Genomic DNA, 18,552 nt, shown 5'->3' on the forward strand with positions numbered 1-18,552 from the left:
GACCTCTGTTGGCGGCTAAGAAATCAAGATGGCGGATTTGGTGATTGTTGTCGTCTGTGCGAACTGCAAAAGTAAACAAAGATTTATGAAACGATGCACGGCCTGCAAGCAAGAATTTTATTGGTAAATATTATGATTTTTAGAGCCACATTTCTTTGCACCCGAACTCCATTACCTCTCTTTATCGAACAAATTGTAAAAACGGCGAATTAATCACAGTTCATAGGATTTTTCTTACTAATTCAACTCCTGAACATATTTTTTCATTTTTTCTTAACTTTACGACTGATGTTTTTCCTATTTTTCTTTTCTGTCCTTAACAACTTAAGACATTTCAATTCATCCCATTTTTTTAGTTCCAAGGAGTGTCAATTGCTTCACTGGCCAAACCATAAACCAAGTTGCCTGGAGTTTAGAGTAAATGGAAGGAAAGTTTGTACATCATCAACTGAGTTACAAACTCCTTCATTACCTTCAAGTCTACTTTCTTTGGAAAACAGTAGCATGGCTGGAATAGCCAATGTGAGAGATGCAATACAAGAATATTCTAATGGCTTGTCTTTCAACGACACTATTGAAAACAAAGCAGATGACAAAAATATCAGGGAAAGAAATCATGGTTCTATGAAAGAAAGCAGTAATAAGGATGTAGAATTTTCTGCAAACGGCACCAAAGAACACACCATCAAAATTTATATCAAACACAATAAAGTCAAGAGTGAACTTATGGTGTCGCTAAATGACAATGGTAGTTCAGTTTTACAGATTATTTCAGATCACTTGAGCATCCCTGTTTCCAAACTTAAACTTATTAATAAAGGTAAAATTGCAACATGTGACAATATAAAGGACATGCTCTTTAATAAGGCTGTATTTCTAGCATTTGGAGAAATAGCTGAGAGTGAAGATGACTTAGAACAATCAGACATTGACTTAATTGTGAAGCAGCTCAATGTGGATAGAAATCTTGCTATAAAATGTCTACGGAAGACTGGGAATGTAGTGGATGCTATCATTGAGATTGGAAATATCTGAATGATAGATTTGGTAAAATGATCTAGAGAGGGCTGACTTTAAGGGCACGTAAGTGATAGAAGTTATCTTTTGAGTGGGAAGATGTGATTTTTAACACCATTGATTCATTTTGAATTAAAATAACTTGACTCCCTTACCTGGGGAATATTTTTACAGTGTGGTGCATTCTTGGTGTTGAAGCTATTGTGAGAAATATCTATTACCCCCAAAGCCTAAAGAAAATAATAAAAACTGCTTTGTTAAAAAGAAACGTTTTAACCATCATAACTGCTGTAAAAGAAAAAGTATAACGAAAAACTTAAAACTGTCTCTCTTCTCTTGTGCATCCATATTGTTTGTTTTGTTCGTTTGTTTGTTTGTTTTGTTTGTTTGTTTTGTTTGTTTGTTTGTTTGTTTTGTTTGTTTGTTTGTTTTGTTTGTTTGTTTGTTTGTTTGTTTTGTTTGTTTGTTTTTTTGTTTGCTTTTTGGTTGGTTGGTTTGTCTGCTTTTTGTCAGTTTTGGGCAAGGGACGAACCTTCTTTAATCACTGGACGCGTCTTATGGGAAGTTGATGACAAAGACACCATTTCGTAAAAATTCACTTGTAGTGCTCCGTAACTCATCGCATAACATTTTGCTGACTGATGAAATACACCTGGAAAGCGTATTTCTGGTTCAAACCTGAGAGAATCGAGTGTTCATTTTTTTTCTATTTTATTTTCAAAGCCTACTTAAAAACGCCACAAATATATTTTCTACTTTGTAGTTAACTTTGCTCAAGGAAAAGATGTAAATAATTTTATGACTGAATCAAAAGTAGAGATCACTTATATTTATGTTAGACCTGTCTCATGCCATTATTTGTGAGACTAAGCGACGTCCGGTTTGTCCAGAGTTGAAGATATTCAGATTTTGGTTTTTTTTTTTATCATGCTCGCTGGGCAGCATCGCAGAAATTTTTCAAACTCCCATCCTGAAGCACTCGTACTTTAATTTTCACGAGAGACCACCAATAAAGAAATGGTTATTAAAATGTGGCTTATTGAACATTATGAATGCATTACAAAAAGACCGAATCGAAAATAAAAAACAATGTGAAAATGGCAATTTTAAATTAAAAACTAAGTACCGTATAAGTGAAGACCCACGCTGAGCTATTCTGTGCAAAACTACGCACATCAGCCTAAGCTGTAATAATTAACCACATGACTTCCTCGAAAGTCCTCTCTAAGAGTTTAATAAAGAGGTACTTATGTGCTGTTCATTGTTCAAAATGAGATGGATTTAAATACAGTGTGCCTGGGTCTCTGAAGGACCTCCTTCCAGGTATTGATCAAGTAAACCAAATGAAGAAACGATGTTGACGTTTTTTTTTTTTTTGCGATCGAAGAATTTTCACTTCTCCGTCGTTGATTAAGTATGATTTTTGATTGTGCCGTTTACATGCCCTACTGATTCATTTCTGCGTCTTAAGACATCGTGTATACTTAAGTATATATTTTTAAAAATTTTCTGTTTTAAACTTTCCACCGACTTTTGTCAGCACGGTATGAACATAATTCCAGAGAGGCAACATTTCAAACAACCTGTTTAAGTCGTTTTAAGATCTTGATTTCTGTTTCAAACACAGGGAAATCGATGCGATCAAACGTAGTTTAGATGTTATTTAGCACTGCTTCCGATCGATTATTCTTTGCGGCTTTTTTGTTTATCTATTGAAAAGAACACTGTATTATCTCAAGTGATTAGTAAACAAAAGCCATATCTGCTCTCGCCTCGGGAGTTGTAGCCTATTATGCTGTAAACAATCGATATTAAGCTTGTTTTCGTAGCGACGTGAAGAACTGTTCCGTTTACATAGAACTTAATTTTGTAACCTTAGCTTAAGAGTTAGTTTGCCGTCTATAAAGGACAGAGGGACGTGGATTGAGTGCTGCTTTCTGAGGTCAAGGTTTGAATTTCTTTTTCAAGGTTGTCTTTCCTAGGAAAACGAAAAAATCACTTTGCTTGAAAAAAAATCGGCTCCATTTCGCAAATTTCTAATTGTTGTGCCATGTGTTAAGAACCAAAAATAATCCTTTAAGAACTCATGGAACAAACAGTAAAAGTCTTCGTCTCTCCGGCAATGAACAGCTCGGAGTTTTTGGACTCTGTTACAACTGAGTCAACTGGAAACGAAGAGGTTAGCGCCGAAAAGGATGAAGATGTATTTAATCAAGAACTTCAGGCACTTGAAAACGCCGACGATAAAGAAGATGAAGACGTTCATGAGGTCTTCAGGACAGCTGCAGAAGGTATCGGAAACAACGAGGTCCACGCGAATAAAGAAAGCAATGAAAAGTCGTCTGGTTCTGCGATGGTACATGTCGCGAAAACGTTACAACTCGCGAGTTCATGGCTCAACAAAACTCGTGCCAAAAGAACCGAAAACACGCCGCGCGTAGATTCATTCCTCGAAAAGCTAGAAATGGCCGGTCCCTCGCATGTGACACGAAACAGCAGGAAGCTGGATTCCTCAGCCTCCTCGATTGTGATAGATCCTTCAGGATCTTTACATTACTGTTGGTTGATAATCGTAACGATATCTGTACTGTACAACTGGATTTTCATCATCGCGCGCACAGCGTTTTTAGACCTTCAGATTAACACTTTATCACTCTGGCTCACTTTGGATTACCTCTCAGATATCATCTACATCGTGGATATGGTGATACAATTCAAAACAGGTAAGCAGCTCCTTACGACAGCTGGTTCGTTTCTTTATGTGCATGCCAAAGTGTTTTTCAAAAAAATATGGCAACATGTTCGCTTCTTTCCGTGTTCTTTAACTGCTCGGAATAGAATGGTCTGACACTGATACAGTTTGCACAGCCCTTGCAATTACTCAGAAGTTATAAATGTAGTTAATTTTAAGCTAAAATTCTATTTGAAATATATATTTTGATCAGTTTGTGTTTCAACCTTAGCGCAACTTCAACGAGTAGCATTTCTCTCTAATTCAAACTGTTAGAATAACAAGCACTGTTTTCAGCCTTCTGATTCCAAGTCGAGTCAAGGGAAATTTTCTGCGTTATTAACTCACTGCAGCTGTTAGGGGAAAAAAATCCTTAATTATTTATTGTCTTAAACTCTGTCGCCAAATCTGCTATTAACTTAAAGTAAAAAGGCTCATAGTTTGAATAACAACAGAAGTTAACACTCGCAGCAACTAAGCCGGAAAAACTGCGATTATTATGATTGTATAATTGAAAACAACGATGAAATCTTCGAAATGTAGAAAGAGCGTTCCGTACAAGAAATTTCCCTTACTCCGTGACAGTTTTCTCTATAGTTTTACATTTAACAAATAAACGATTTGTGATATTAAGTCCTTCTAAACGAAAAGATTCTTTTTAGCCAAGATGGTTTGGTCGTTTAAATGCGAAAAAATTACTCACTTCCCTTCGTAGGTAATTTAATTAAAAGTTGTAAATTTGGCGATGTTGAAAAGTAGCGTTGCCTACTCTCAATTCTTCATCAAACGAAAAGTCGTTTTACTGATGGAACGTAGTTTTGGTTACATTTTAAACTCTGAGATAGTAGACAAAACACAAATGTCTCGACTCTTGATAAATTCACGTAGTCTTACTTCTGTGAAGCAATATTCTTAAATGAACCAACTAGTTCTGAAAGATCTATGATTGTTTTCAGTTAGCAAAGTGTCAATTTTTTTTCCATAGTGATTTCATTCAAAATAGTCGCTTATATGGGTGCTTTTTCCCTTAGTGGTAGTAAGTCAGATGTACTTAACTATAAAACTTTAAAACTTTACGCCTTGAAAATTGCATAAAACCAGCATTTACGCAAGTTTTAATAGCTTTCATTCCTCACCCCTATGGGATGGGAAATTAACAAAAACCTCAAGAATTAGGTTGGTGGGTTGCGCTAACGTAAATTGGATTAGCACCAGACAATTTCGATAAGATAGCCATATTAACGGCTTTTGTTGTGCTCGAAAACTGATTTCCACAGACATAACACACCATAAAATACACCGATATAGCGGAACAAAGGTTTAAAACAACACCAATTCAAAAAGTAGAATTTAAAGATGTGAATTATTTCTTATTGGCCCTGAAAATTGTAATTATGCCTTCTTTTCAAGAAGAACAATATCGTAGCTTTTTTTATCGTACTGTACCGTTGTACAATAAATGTAGACAAACGGGCGCCCTACGCCTTAGGGCAGGACAAACTCGAACAATTGATAATTGGTTGTTAAGACTTCTTTCGGCGCCAGAAATCTATCATTAGTTTTAGAGAATGGAGGGAAATGATCGTATAATTGATGGTTGCAAGCACGTGAAAAGCAAAGTTTAGGAAACAAGCATAGAAACATGCACTAAATTTGTCCCACCCAACACTTGTGACGAGTATTCAACATGTCCTATTAACCGGTTGAGCCCGAACAGACAATCAATCTTTCTTAATCTTTATCTCCACTCAGGACACTATTGACTTTGCTAATCCTGAATTGGCGGGCCGCTTACCACTTATATAAACTTAACAAATGCTTGACTCGTCAACGATTTCTCTGTAAAGTATCGATGCGCGAAATCCGAAGGTTTTAGATTCGATTTCTCGCGGGAAATTCGGATAAGTTTTGTTATACAGTCGAGACAAAATGAACAGCATCTCTTTTTAAAGACAACTTTCATCTCTCCTAACCTGTTTATTCACATGACGCTTTTGGCATTGCCTCTGATCCTAGTTGTATCACAGTATGCGAGACGCTTTTCACAATCTGAAACTACTTTAGCCAATACCGCCAACGAGTTCTTAGCAGCTAAGTTAGTGGACTCTGAAAGCGAAATCTTTCACGAAGGATTCAGCACTTTTTCCTCTCGTGTACCACTTTCTGGGAAACGTCTTGGCATATTTCTGTCGATTTTGAAGCCTTAATAATCATTAGGTGAAAATGACTCTAGGTGATCATATCGCACACTGTGTATTGCTCACTAGATTGGGAAGGCCCCATCCCAATTTTTTTCTCGTATGGAAGGGGGGGCGACTGTTCATAGGTTTCCTGATTGGAGGTTAAAGATATTTTCGGGTAACTCTCGGCACGTTAAATTCCATGAAAAAGTTCCGTCTAGTATTAATTATTTATCCCTTAACTAGTTGAATGCAACTAATTGCTATGCTAATGCTATCTACGGTCTCGTTGATCAACAGACTTCGTTTCACGCCGAGTGAAAGTCAAACATGGTTAAAAAGAATGTCTACACAACTTTATCGGCAAAGTTAAATGACGTAACTGATCAAAAATGGCAGAAAAGTATATTCTGGAGTCTGTTTCAGTCAAACTTTTTGTACCCAATTTCCTTTTCACAAAAAAAGCTCAGAAGTTGTTGTGACCATTAGGAACTTCCCACTAATTTATTCATTCGTGTAAATATGTGAAGACAAAACAAAAGATTGCGCACGTTCAGGAGCTACCAAGACCATTGATCAATTTTTTTAATTTCACCCAATGGAAATTTTAAGCGTTACTTTTTTTCCTAATTCTTGATGTTGATTGCTTTCGTAGGCTTCATGGAACGAGGACTTCTTGTTCGAGATCCGAAGCAACTCCATCGAAATTACACGAAGAAAATAATTTTTAAATTAGACTGCTTGTCAATTATACCTCTGGACCTGTTCTACCTCGAGGTTGGAATCAACTTGGTTGCTCTGAGATTCAATCGTCTTCTGCGTCTGCATCGCCTGTTAGAATTAAGGGCCACGATCGAGACCATTTCAAGATTCCCAAATTTTCTTCGTCTGTGCTCCTTAATTGCTATGGTTTTGTTGATCTTTCACTGGAACGCTTGTTTTTACTTCTTGTTGTCAAAATGGATTGGATTTGGATCGGACACCTGGGTTTACCCGGACTTAACCTCACCGGGATTCGATTCTCTAACTCGACAGTATTTGTTTAGCTTGTACTGGTCATCGAGAATGCTCACAACGGGTGAGACGGAAAACCCACCCCAGACTGACGTAGAACTTTTCTTTGTGACGGTCGATTTAACGGTTGGATTCTTGGTGTTTGCTGCAATAGTTGGGCAGTTTGGAAGCATGATAACACACATGCTACATGTGCGAAGAGAATTCTTAGCACAAGCTGATGCTGTGAAACAGTACTTAGTTTTTCACGAGATTGACGACGATTTGCAAAAGAGGGTTGTTTCGTGGTTTAATTACATGTGGGGAACAAAAAAGTCCTCTTTGGACCGCGATAATGTTCTCAGTAAACTGCCTCATCCGCTTAGAACTGAAATAGCAGTACAGGTTCACTTGGAAACTTTAAAAAGAGTACAAGTCTTTGCTGATGTAGAGCCTGGTCTGTTGAAAGAGATCGTTTTGAAACTTCGCTCGCAAGTTTACTCCCCTGGTGATTTCATCTGCAGAAAGGGTGAGCCAGGAAAAGAGATGTACTTAGTGAGCAGTGGCCGACTGCAAGTTGTACAGGACGATCAAGAAACTGTGATCGCTACACTGAATGAAGGTAGCTATTTTGGTGAAATAAGCATCCTAAATTTATCGAACACTGGAAATCGTCGAACCGCAAACGTTCGCTCCGAAGGATATTCAGAACTTCTATGCTTGTCAAAAGAAGATCTGCTCGAGGCTCTGACGGAATATCCCGAGGCTAGAAAGTTGCTTGAGATCCGAGGAAGAAGGCTTCTTCGGAGATCGCGATAGCTCTAGGAGTCTATGAGAGAGGAAACTTGGAAAAAAAGTGGTTATCAAGCAATATTTAAATGCAGGGGTAAAGATTTAGGGATTAAGGAGATTTATATCCTCTTCGTTTCAGGAATCACCGATATATTTCTGTATCCTGAAAAGAGACGGGTCATTATTTATCACAGGAGGGGGTGGGATTGGTAAGATTTTGGTCGTGCCTCGCTAAATTAACCTGCCCCCCAAAGAGGCTCTGTAACATTCCTACTATCTTTCCCTCCCTCATGTCTATTCCTACTGTCCCTCCCTCCCTCATGTCTATTCCTACTATCCCTCCCTCCCTCATGTCTATTCCTATTGTCCCTCCCTCCCTCGTTTCCAGTTAACTGAAGACCAATTTTCTATAGTCCCCCATTTACACTCTGTTGGCGACGACCGCTGCCCCTTCCGTGAGTCTCAGGATCTGATTGTTAATTCTCCCCTCTAGCTGCTACACATTTCCTTGTAAATTAGTTGCAAGAATTTAGTTTTAGATCAAGATAACAACTTCTACCTGATACACTTGAGTATTCTCATTACCTGTTTGTTGGATAGTACATGGATATTGTAAGGAGAAGTTATATGCGAATCACCGATGGGAGTTAAAGGGTTAACGGTTAAAATTTCGGCCATTTTACAGTTAACAGTTAACCTCCTTCCTTTGTTATTAAAAGAAAAATTTTAACGGTTAACTTTTTTAGGACGAAAGGTTAAAATTTGGCAATTTTTGCAACGTTTCATGGCTCACGATTAACCCCGTTACGACCCTCCCCTCAGCTCCCCCTGAACATCGTGTGATCCCCTGACCTGAAATCATCCGCACTCTCCCCTCCCCTCCCCCGGCGGCGATAATAATGGCTGGTCTTCAAAGGAAAAAAAGAAAAGACAATTTTTCCGGAAGTTATGACCGTCGCTGTTGTAATGTAAATTCTTTTTATGGTTAAACGCCTATCTGTAATCAAGCGCTATGATTCTCCATAAACCGTATGAACGTATTCTTAGAAATGTCTTTGATTTAAGAGAAATTTTCGTAAAAGAAAAAAACTTGCAAAAATCAACAAAAAATATTTCATTAATTCTCGACGTTTACGCTTCCAGCGAACCTTTTTCAAAAGTATGTGTTGTATTACAAGGTCAATCATGAATTGTGCTGAAGACCAGAGCTGAAAATTTACATGCTCATAAGATATATCAGCAAATACACTAGCGCATGCTGAGCCAGTTTGCACGTTCATTTTTCATTAAAGTTCATGTCTAAATCGCGTTTATCTACTGAACCGATCGAATGATTTGTTTCTTCATTTCAGAAGCACTTGAAAGTGTTTTAGAGGGCGCTGTGCTATCGCACGTTCTCGCTGTTCTCGCTAGTTAGGTTCTCGCTAATTACGTTTGCAAATAGCTAAAGGCTCACTTGCTCCCTCACACAATCTCTCTGGCTCAGAAGCAGAGCAATAGAGTGCGGAATCCGGAGGTTCTGGGTTTAAATCATACGGATTACGCTGGCAAATAAGTATAGCAAATTCTCCCTCTGCTTAGTGTAGATAACCTTGGAAAAAATTTTATGGACTCATTTAGAATATACTTTAATAGATACACCGTATTCACCTGCCATGCAATGATTGTTTTGTTTTCCACCCGGCCTTCCCCTACCGGAAAACACTTGTTTCTAATGGTCCGTCCCTTAGTGTCAATCACGCATACAATAAGGTAACTATCGTTCAACAGATAGACTTTAATGATCATGTTTATTCTATCGAATAGTACATCGAATTAACTGTTAAAAAGTCCATTTTTGTCTGATGAAAACCTCTGTGTACGAGAAGGCCATAAGTTCCACACGAATTTCCTCCATTACAATTATTCGCCAAGGCTACTCGTCTCATTACTGGTCAAAACCCACAAAATGTTTTACAACAGGCACAAGACTGGAAATGCTTTTCAACAAAACTACTTTAAACTACGACCTATCATTCGAGAAAATTGACAAACTAATCGCACCACCGAGACTTTTCTTACACGTACAATCATTTGGTTTTGGGTTACGACTAAAAGAATAACCCTGAAAATTTTCTTTTCAATTTATTACAAATTTAAGAAGATAAGAATATCATTAACCCTTTACATCCTAACATCAGTATGCAGATTCTCCATACCGTTTTCTAAACAATTCCTAAGGTGCTGACGAGGAGAATTTGATTATCGATCAAGAGAATATTTATTGGGTGATCATTTCCTATATTCTCATGACCTCACTATGTAATGCAGAGGTTATACTGTTGGGAGAAATTAGATGCTAGTCACTCTCAAAGGGTTAAGAGATGACACAGCATTTCCGCTGTTCATGATCCTTCTAAATAGTACCTTCATGACTTTCCCTGCCGTGTTGCAAGTCTCTTAAGGCACGTCGTACGTTACACAACTCATGTAGAGTACTCTGGACATCACCATGCCTGGTTCCAAGCTTTTCCAACCTAATTTTTAGAGCACGTTCATAATTCTCCTTTGCATCGACCAGGTTACCCAATTCTCGCTGTACTTCACCCAGGTTATGGAGTGAAAACGCCACATAGAGATGGTCAGGTTCAAGATTCTTCAGTTGGATGTCTAAAGCACGTTCGTGAAGCTCCTTCGCCTGTTGCATGTCATTCATCGCAAACAGTACGTTACCCAAATAATGGTATGAATTCGCCATATCGACATGCTCGGGTCCGAGATTTTTCAGGCGTATATCCAATGCTTGTTGGTGACATTTCCTGGCTTGTTGCAGATCACCCAATTGACACTCTACAACACCCAAATGATGGTATGTATTCGCCATGTCAATATGGTCACATCCAAGAGTTTTCTGGCGTATGGCCAATGCTTGTTCGTAACATTCCTTGGACTTTTGCAAATCACCCAATTGATACTGTACATAACCAAGGTTATGGTAAGAAGAGGCGACCTCAGCATGTTCGGGTCCAAGCTTTTTCAACCTTATGTTTAGAACACATTCGCAGTGCTTTGCGGCCTCCTGCAATTCACCCAAATCATACTGTACATTACCTAAGTCATCATAAATGCGCACGACATCAACATGCTCGGGTCCAAGCTTTTTCAAAGTAATGTCTAGAGCACATTTCAAATGTTTCTTAGCCTTTTGCAAGTGGCACAATTCACGCTGCACCATACCCAAATTATGGTGTGTAAATGCGACATCAATATGCACTGGGCCAAGCCTTTTCAACCTAATCTTTAGTGCACGTTTATAGTACTCCTTTGCCTTTACCAGTACACCCAATTTACGCTGTACACTTCCCAAGCCTTCGTAGGAAAAAGCCACATAAACATGGTCAGGTTCAAGATTCTTCAATTGGATTTCTAAAGCACGTTCGTATAGGTCTTTCGCCTGTTGCACGTTATTCATGGCAAATTCTACATTACCCAAATGATGGTATGAATTTGCAATATCAACATGGTCAGGTTCAAGATTTTTCAGGCGCACAGCCAATGCTCGTTCGTGATATTCTTTGGTCTGTTTCAGGTTTCCCAATTTACTCTGTACCATGCCCAATTTAAGGTAAATCGACACGAGATCAACGTGCTCGGGTCCAAGCTTCTTCAATTCAATGCCAAGAACTCGTTCGTAGTATTCCTTGGCCTGTTGCAGATCCCCCAATTTACATTGTACATCGCCCAACTCATAGAGAGTATGCACGACAGCAACTTTCTCGGGTCCAAGCTTTTTTAAACGAATGTTTAGAGCACGTTCATAACACTTTTTAGCCTCTTGTAGGTCTCTCCCAATTCGTACTGCACAACGCCCAAGTCATAGTAACTACGCGCGACATCAACATGCTCGGTGCCAAGTGCTTTCAACCTTATGTCCAGGGTGCGTACAAAATATTCCTTGGCTTGCTGAAGGTTTCCCAGTTCACTTTCCACTACACCCATGTTGCTGAATGAAAACGCCACATAAATGTGATCATGACCAAGATTCTCCATCTGGATTTCCAAAGCACGTTCGTAATACTCCATGGCCTGATCCAGGTTACCCAAGTTGTGCTGTACATTACCTAGATGATGGTATGTATTTGCCACATCAACGTGCTGGGTTCCAAGATTTTTTAGCTGAATGTCTAGAGCACGTTCATGATTCTCCTTAGAACTTTTCAAGTCACCCAATCCACGATGAACCAGACCCAAAACATTGTAAGTAGCCACAACGGCAACATGTTTTGGTCCAAGTTCTTTCAGGTTTATGTCTAAAGCACGCTCACAATACTCTTTTGCTTGTTTTAGCTCACCCATTTTCCATAATATGATGCTAAGAAGGCTGTAGATATCAGCACGATCCCCACCTTCAGAAGCTTTGATATTTTCAACCAGTTTCAAAGCTGTTTCACAGTAAACTTTTGCGCCTGAAAATTCGCAGTGATTCCGACAAATTATCGCAAACCTTCTGAAATATTCTAATAGATCGGAATAGTTGAAGACACCTTCCTTGATCACTCGATATTTATCTGCGAGAAGAAAGAAGTTTTCAACTTTGACAGCTAACGCACACAAGTGTGAAATGAAATGCTCGCTGTCACAAACAGAGTTTTGCTCGTTCCACGTCTGTGGTAGGAAAGAGTCTACGAATTGGTTAAAGGACATTACAGCTAGTGCAACACTTTGAACGTGTTCATCATGCTCCCGACACTCGTTGATTACAGATTTGCTTACCTCATGCACAACTCGATGCACACTAGCAAAAATTCCTTTTTCTCTTTCTTCGAACATAAGAAGAGAGTAGCCTTGGATCTGAAGAGCGATTTCTTCTTTATCCAAATGCAGATTGTTGTCATTCAAAATGTAATTCATAACTATGTCTAGATGCAAAGGTTGTGGGGAACACAGAGAGAGGAGTGTAAATGCGCTTTTTAAAACAGCGTCATTGTTTAACGCTCTTTCAATGGCCAGCCTTGTTGCCACAGTCATGGATTTCTTGTAACTTGGGTTGGTTTTTGTAAGTTCCTTTTCGGTGATGGCTCTCATACCTTTTTCAAGCTTGTCTAAATACTCCTTCCATCCGAAGTCTCTACCAACTTGACTTTGTCGAATCTTTTGGACGTACACGGCTGCACTAGCCAGCGCGAGAGGTTGGTAACTAGTAATGCCTTCGCTAATTCATTTTCTACTCCCAGTTGTCCAATCCCAGAAACCTTCGCTAAAAAGCAACAGGCATCTGTGGGCACCATGCCCTCGCTCACTGAAATGTGAGAGACAAAGGAGCTTTCAGAGGGGATGGATGAAGTGTTCTGAGTTGTGATGAGCAACAGGCCTCGTGTCCATTGTTCGTCTCCATACCGAGGGAGAAAATCATGTGTGTCAGATAAACTGCTAACATTGTCGACCACCAAGAGCCAAGAACTGTACAGGGAAATTTTGGTTGCTATCAAATCCTTTAGATTGCTAACTTTTTCTTCAAACTGCATCTTTGTAGAGTTAAGGGTGCGCATAATTGTGTATTCAGGGCACTTGATTTGTCTTGCCAAAGAAGCGTACGATTCCAAAAGCGTTTTCGAGTTCTCGGCGTTCAGAGTCATAACAAACGTGGGAGATTTGAGGTCTTTGTTGGTTGCTTCGTAGAATTTCTGAGCCACTAGACCAGCCAGTTGAGATTTGCCACTTCCAGGGTTACCTGAAATATATAAGTAACTCAAACCATTTTCATTTCCTTCTCTTAGTCGTTCAAGCTGTTTCGTTATTTTACAAACCTCGCCTTCGCGAGGTGCGATTTCGTGCGATGGTTTAGGTGGAAGAATGCAGAACGAGGAAACATCACTATGTAACTGCTCCGCAAGAATATGGTGTTGTTCTTCAAGGAACCGGTGTTGTTCTTCAAATGTTTGAACGTTTTTCAAAACATTTTGAAGCTCTTCGGTCGGGAAAGTTTTCTGCTTGCAGATGTTTCGAATTTCACCAACTGAGAGACCAAGTGACCAAAATGCGTTCTCAACTTTACGAACAGCGAGTCTGAATTGTAAATCTGATAGCTGACCATGTGGCAAGTGAGCGAACTCATCATTGCGAAACTCTCTGAGATCATCGACACTGGAGCGAACTGCTGCACTGAGTCCGTGGCCAATAGAATTAGAGTAAAGGATTGCAAAGAAGAGTGTAGTACAATCCCACTGTGCCCTATTTCCGTTTCTTATCGTTTCCAGCAGACGAGCATCTCGTGTTCGGCTCCGGGGAGACTCCCTGTTGTAGAAGTCCAGTCCATTTTGAGGTGTATCTTTCCATTCTCCCAACGTTGCCTGGTAACGACTGTCCCATTCCTGTTTGAAAATGGATCGCAGCCCTTGTGGCAGAATATCAGTGACTACATGACAAATTCTGAAGTAGTTGAGCTTTTCTCGAGTGTAGACTGGGCAGGCCATCGTTTCTTTGTCGCGACATTCTTTTGAACTATTTCAACCCTGTTCAGAAACGATGTGAGAGCCATTTCAATTGAATTAGGTGTCTATGAACGTGGAATTTACCTTTCTTCAAACTTCAAATATAATAGATTGTTACTTACAATGGGTAAAAAGAAACGGGAGGCATATGTAGAGTTTTCACTATCGCAAAGTTGCAATATTCTGTGAACAGAATCGACGATAACGAATTTAGATTTAGGATGAACGAAATTCAAAATGCAGTGCAAAAAGATTCCCTTAGAATTATTCAGAGAAGAGTAATATGATAAAGAATTAAACAAACATTCATTGGACATACCATGACAGCCCGCGAGGGTTCGAACCACAGCAAGTTTTGGTTACACGGTCAAATGCTTTATCAATATTGGGCCACACAAAATATTTCGGGAGAAATCTTTCAAAAAATGAGTTGAAATAGGAAATAAAAAGAACAATCTTTGAAACTCTCACTTTGGGAGACTCTTATATTGATACTCAACGAATCATTCAAAAGGTCAAGCTTTTCTAAAAATTTTTACTAATTCTAGTGCGTTTTTTAGCTGCCAACATGCTATAATCCTTAGGTCACTTTGCATTTCTAGTCCCTATATTATACTGTAAATTTATTTCTTCTGTAACAATAAATTTGTCCTATCAACAATTTTATGAGATTATAAATAATTCAGCCGCGAATGCTTATGTAATGGTTTTACGTCTACCATGCAACCCAGCTGGTATAGCACTCAAGCTAACTGTAGGCGCATGAAAACTTGCACATAAAAATCCAAGTAATACTGATGTATATATGCTTGTATGGGGGCTAGGATCATATGTCTTTTGAAAAAATATTAAAGCTTGTTAAATCGATAATTGAGCTGATGGTGACTTTCATCTAAGATAATTCATATACCCCAATTGCACTGAGTTAATGTATAGTGTGTCCTTCATACAAATAAAGTATTCTTGTAATCTAGGAACTAAACCTCCACTGTGTTGATCGTCCAGAATGCATCCGGCTGAGTATGCTGCAGCGAGTGAGTGAGCTCTTATACTGGCCATATCTTCTTATTTCAAGTAAGACAAATTAAAGTATCCCTTATTCATATATATTATGTATAGTAAGAATGCTTGCTTACTTTGATGAAAAGTTTTCCGTGTCACACTCGGCAGAAACTTAGGCCCCGAAATTTTTTGGAGGGAAGAGGGAAGCCCCTTTGGTTTCATTGCAGGGAGATGCTACGTATATGTTAAGGAGACGATCTTTGTGGAAAGATACCAGAATGTTGTCTTTTTAAGATCGAAATATAGGCAATTTCGCAATTTTTATACGCTAATATGAAAAAAGGGTATTAAATTTCGCAACTTAAGCGTTCTCGTATTTATTTACCTTTTTAAAAAGTATGATCTTTTTGAAATAACGAGATAAATTGGAACAAGTAAAATGCATATTTGAAAGTTGATATTTAAGTGTATTACAACGTAGATACAAATTATATCAGAAGTGTGATTTCTCTACAATACGCGAAATACGTTTCTTTGTATTCTAACGAAATGAATTGCCTAGGGTAAGACTCTTGAAATTAAGTACCAAAGAGGTACTTACCTCCCGCTCGTTGTTCCATATCCCCGAATTTGGTATCACTCGTCAGATTTATGATGAAAGTTTACAGATAGAACGAAAAAAAGAACTAATTTCATGCATGGTTTACTCCATGAGAACCCGGATAAGTTGATTAATCCATCACTATTTGTGATCACGCAAGCAAGCATTCGTAATCACTATTAATATAAATTGAATATCTCAGCGATGATAGTAAATGGACATTTTCTAAAGCGTTCTTCAAAGCGCATAGGGATGGTTGATTTGAAAAAGTTACATTTAGCTGGATTTGACTTTGAGTGTTTCCAGTTCGCTGCTTTAAATTAATTTATATTCATCTTAACCGATACAGACTTAAATATTTTTCAACTCAAGTACCTCGTTCTCGTTAAGCTTGATTTGCTCGCCTCGCTAGTTTCGCTTCCCTCCAGATGATCAATTTTCTATCGCAGCAATGGTTTACGTAACTAATAACAAAAGTTGAGGGTTTCAAGGCTGATTGTTATTTGCAGGCTTCTCAAGAAGGGAAAACCAGGTTAACCGGGAACATTTACCTCTCCTTTAGAAGGATCACTAATTTACACAACTTGTGTTTGTTATCAAAAAGACGTATCATTGACAATTTACAAGATAAATGAGCCGTCAAATAGCGAACGCCGTGTTATGATTACGTTATGAAATTTAAAACAAACTATGTACTTAGTAGTTTATCATACTTGATATACATAACTAAATGTGTTTCACATATATCTTCTTGTTAACGTGACAACAGAAGTATTAAGTAACCCTCACTGTCTAAGCAGGAAACAGATCGATCACTCATTGTATAGGAAAGTTCTATTTCTGGCATGACATTGTTGTAGTAATTAATGGACTAGTTTCTTTGGATGTATGTAACTTAATTTTGAGTGTGGATCATCAATTTCATTGGAAATATTGGAACAAATTTAATAGGAATCGAACCAAAAGACAATTCGATTGTAAGAGAAATTAAGCGACTATTGAAAAGTGAGTCCGATTGAATTAATATATATCTCCCACGAAGAAATTTCAATCAGGAATCATGAGTGCGCGCCATTCCTTCGGATGAGAGCTTATGAGTAGAATTGGAGATTAGGTGAACGAGTCATGAACTGACGAGACTGCTTAAGAAAACTTTATCCAAACGCTGTGTTCGGTTTTTGGCCTCGAAATTCAGCATTTTTTCTGTGTTAACTGTGATAATATATATTGCAATTTAATGAATCAAGGATTACCACTTCCGAGTCTGAAAGAATTTTGTCTGCATCGGTTTAACCCTGAATTCGCTCCTGATCGATGAAGTTAACTCAACCCTTTTGGAGAGTCTATACTCACCATTTCACATCCGACATGTCAGCCGCATTACCATCATCCACAACAAAAGAGGAGAACCTTGAGGCCAACCAACTCAAAGTTGATGGAAACAAACTAATTTTGCTGTATCCCATCAATCCCTCGGGCTTCTAACTATTTGACACAGGCAAGCAATACGTGCAAAATGTGCTTTAACTTTCAGTTGGAACTGCGAAATGAAAACCTCTATGATAGGTTTTCCTATCATACCATTGTGCGCGTGAGACGAAGCAGTTTCAGGGGAAAATCAAGAAACGCAAAAAAAGTCAGAAGGAATGACATGTTTGGTATGAAACCTTGACGACCATACTTGATCTGGCTTCATTTGTGTACCACGCTATTTCCATCAAAATTTTCCTTTTTTCTGCACCACATAAAGCAACAGTACTATAAACTGTGTTTCCTCTAATTTTTGGGAAGGCTTTCATCTTGCAAAATAAAGCATGATTTAGAATTGTTTGCAGATAAAAATAACTGCTGCTCAAGATGACTAAAATCTTAGCTATTTTCTAGGGGGGGACACATTTATGGGGAGGGGAGGGGAGGGGAGGGAAACAATATTTCAACATTTCCTCTTTGTTGAGTTACAACGCATTTATCAGAGACCTTTCCCTGTATTCTAATGTGATTAATAGAATTTTACTTCCTTTACAGGGGAAGGCCCCTTGGTGAAATATGTCGCACCTCGTTCGAAACAGGTTACACTTGTAAATAGAAAATAAATTCTCCTTCTGCTAAACCTGCTACCTTGTTGGAAATATATCCTCAAGGGGAGTTTCATAATCGGTCTGTTTCCTTCGTTCTGATGAAGGGTTTAGGCTCGAAACGTGAGCTTTAAAACTCTTAACTGTGGCCAATTTATGTTATTGACTCAGTTGATACTACCAAATTACCTTGTTTCCACACAGCTTCATTTACATACGAGTTGAATACGAAACAAGTTTTACAGAAGGATGTGTCGTCATTTTTGTTTTCCTCAATGAGTATCGGTTTTTCGCAAAGGGTGTAGTTACATACGGTGGCCTCTTTCCTTTACAGTAACGAAGAAATGTCAGAGTTTTGACAACCTCCTGCCGAAACCTCGGACAACATAATGAATAAATGACAGGATTGGCTGTGGATCCGGCTAATCCTAGGAGGAAAGAAATCATTTCGAACTTCCATGCTTCATTGATGCTGACAAACTGTAGGACAATAAGCCTGGTGAACGTTGGGGTCCATACATTGAGAAATATCAAGATAACCAGTATAAAAAGTTTTGTCAATTTGCGTCTCGACTGTAAAAGAGCGACGTTTGTTGCTTTATTAGCTTCGGCGTTGAACCACATGTGATAAATTATCCGAGTATAACAACATATCATTGTAACACTTGGTAAAATGAGACCGAAAGTGAAG

The 18,552-nt window shown here is 38.6% G+C and overlaps 2 protein-coding genes and 1 pseudogene across 2 annotated transcripts; 2 read left to right on the forward strand and 1 right to left on the reverse strand.

The window, feature by feature from the left end:
• Positions 1 to 21: 21 nt before the first annotated feature.
• Positions 22 to 1,285, forward strand: LOC131782447 (uncharacterized). Its single transcript, XM_059099181.2, has 2 exons — positions 22 to 123; positions 357 to 1,285. Exons 1-2 carry the CDS (start codon positions 29 to 31, stop codon positions 1,033 to 1,035), a joined length of 774 nt encoding a protein of 257 aa, XP_058955164.1. The 5' UTR covers positions 22 to 28; the 3' UTR covers positions 1,036 to 1,285.
• Positions 1,286 to 3,139: 1,854 nt separating this feature from the next.
• LOC131782423 (cyclic nucleotide-gated channel rod photoreceptor subunit alpha-like) lies at positions 3,140 to 7,740 on the forward strand. The gene is made up of 2 exons (XM_059099158.2): positions 3,140 to 3,740; positions 6,584 to 7,740. The coding sequence occupies exons 1-2, from the start codon at positions 3,140 to 3,142 to the stop codon at positions 7,738 to 7,740; spliced, it is 1,758 nt and encodes a 585-aa protein (XP_058955141.2).
• A 1,757-nt stretch (positions 7,741 to 9,497) lies between these two features.
• LOC131782434 (uncharacterized) lies at positions 9,498 to 17,233 on the reverse strand (annotated as a pseudogene).
• Between the last annotated feature and the right edge of the window lie 1,319 nt (positions 17,234 to 18,552).

This window comes from Pocillopora verrucosa, chromosome 14 (genome assembly GCF_036669915.1).
Source record: "Pocillopora verrucosa isolate sample1 chromosome 14, ASM3666991v2, whole genome shotgun sequence".
In the NCBI taxonomy this organism is placed as follows: domain Eukaryota; kingdom Metazoa; phylum Cnidaria; class Anthozoa; order Scleractinia; family Pocilloporidae; genus Pocillopora; species Pocillopora verrucosa.

Excerpts from the sequence above, each read along its gene's own strand:
- LOC131782447 (XM_059099181.2), top strand. The coding sequence starts at position 29 with ATGGCGGATTTGGTGATTGTTGTCGTCTGTGCGAACTGCAAAAGTAAA. Across the intron at positions 124-356 it reads TGCAAGCAAGAATTTTATTG|TTCCAAGGAGTGTCAATTGC; the intron begins GTAAATATTATG and ends CCATTTTTTTAG.
- LOC131782423 (XM_059099158.2), top strand. The coding sequence starts at position 3,140 with ATGAACAGCTCGGAGTTTTTGGACTCTGTTACAACTGAGTCAACTGGA. Across the intron at positions 3,741-6,583 it reads GGTGATACAATTCAAAACAG|GCTTCATGGAACGAGGACTT; the intron begins GTAAGCAGCTCC and ends TTGCTTTCGTAG.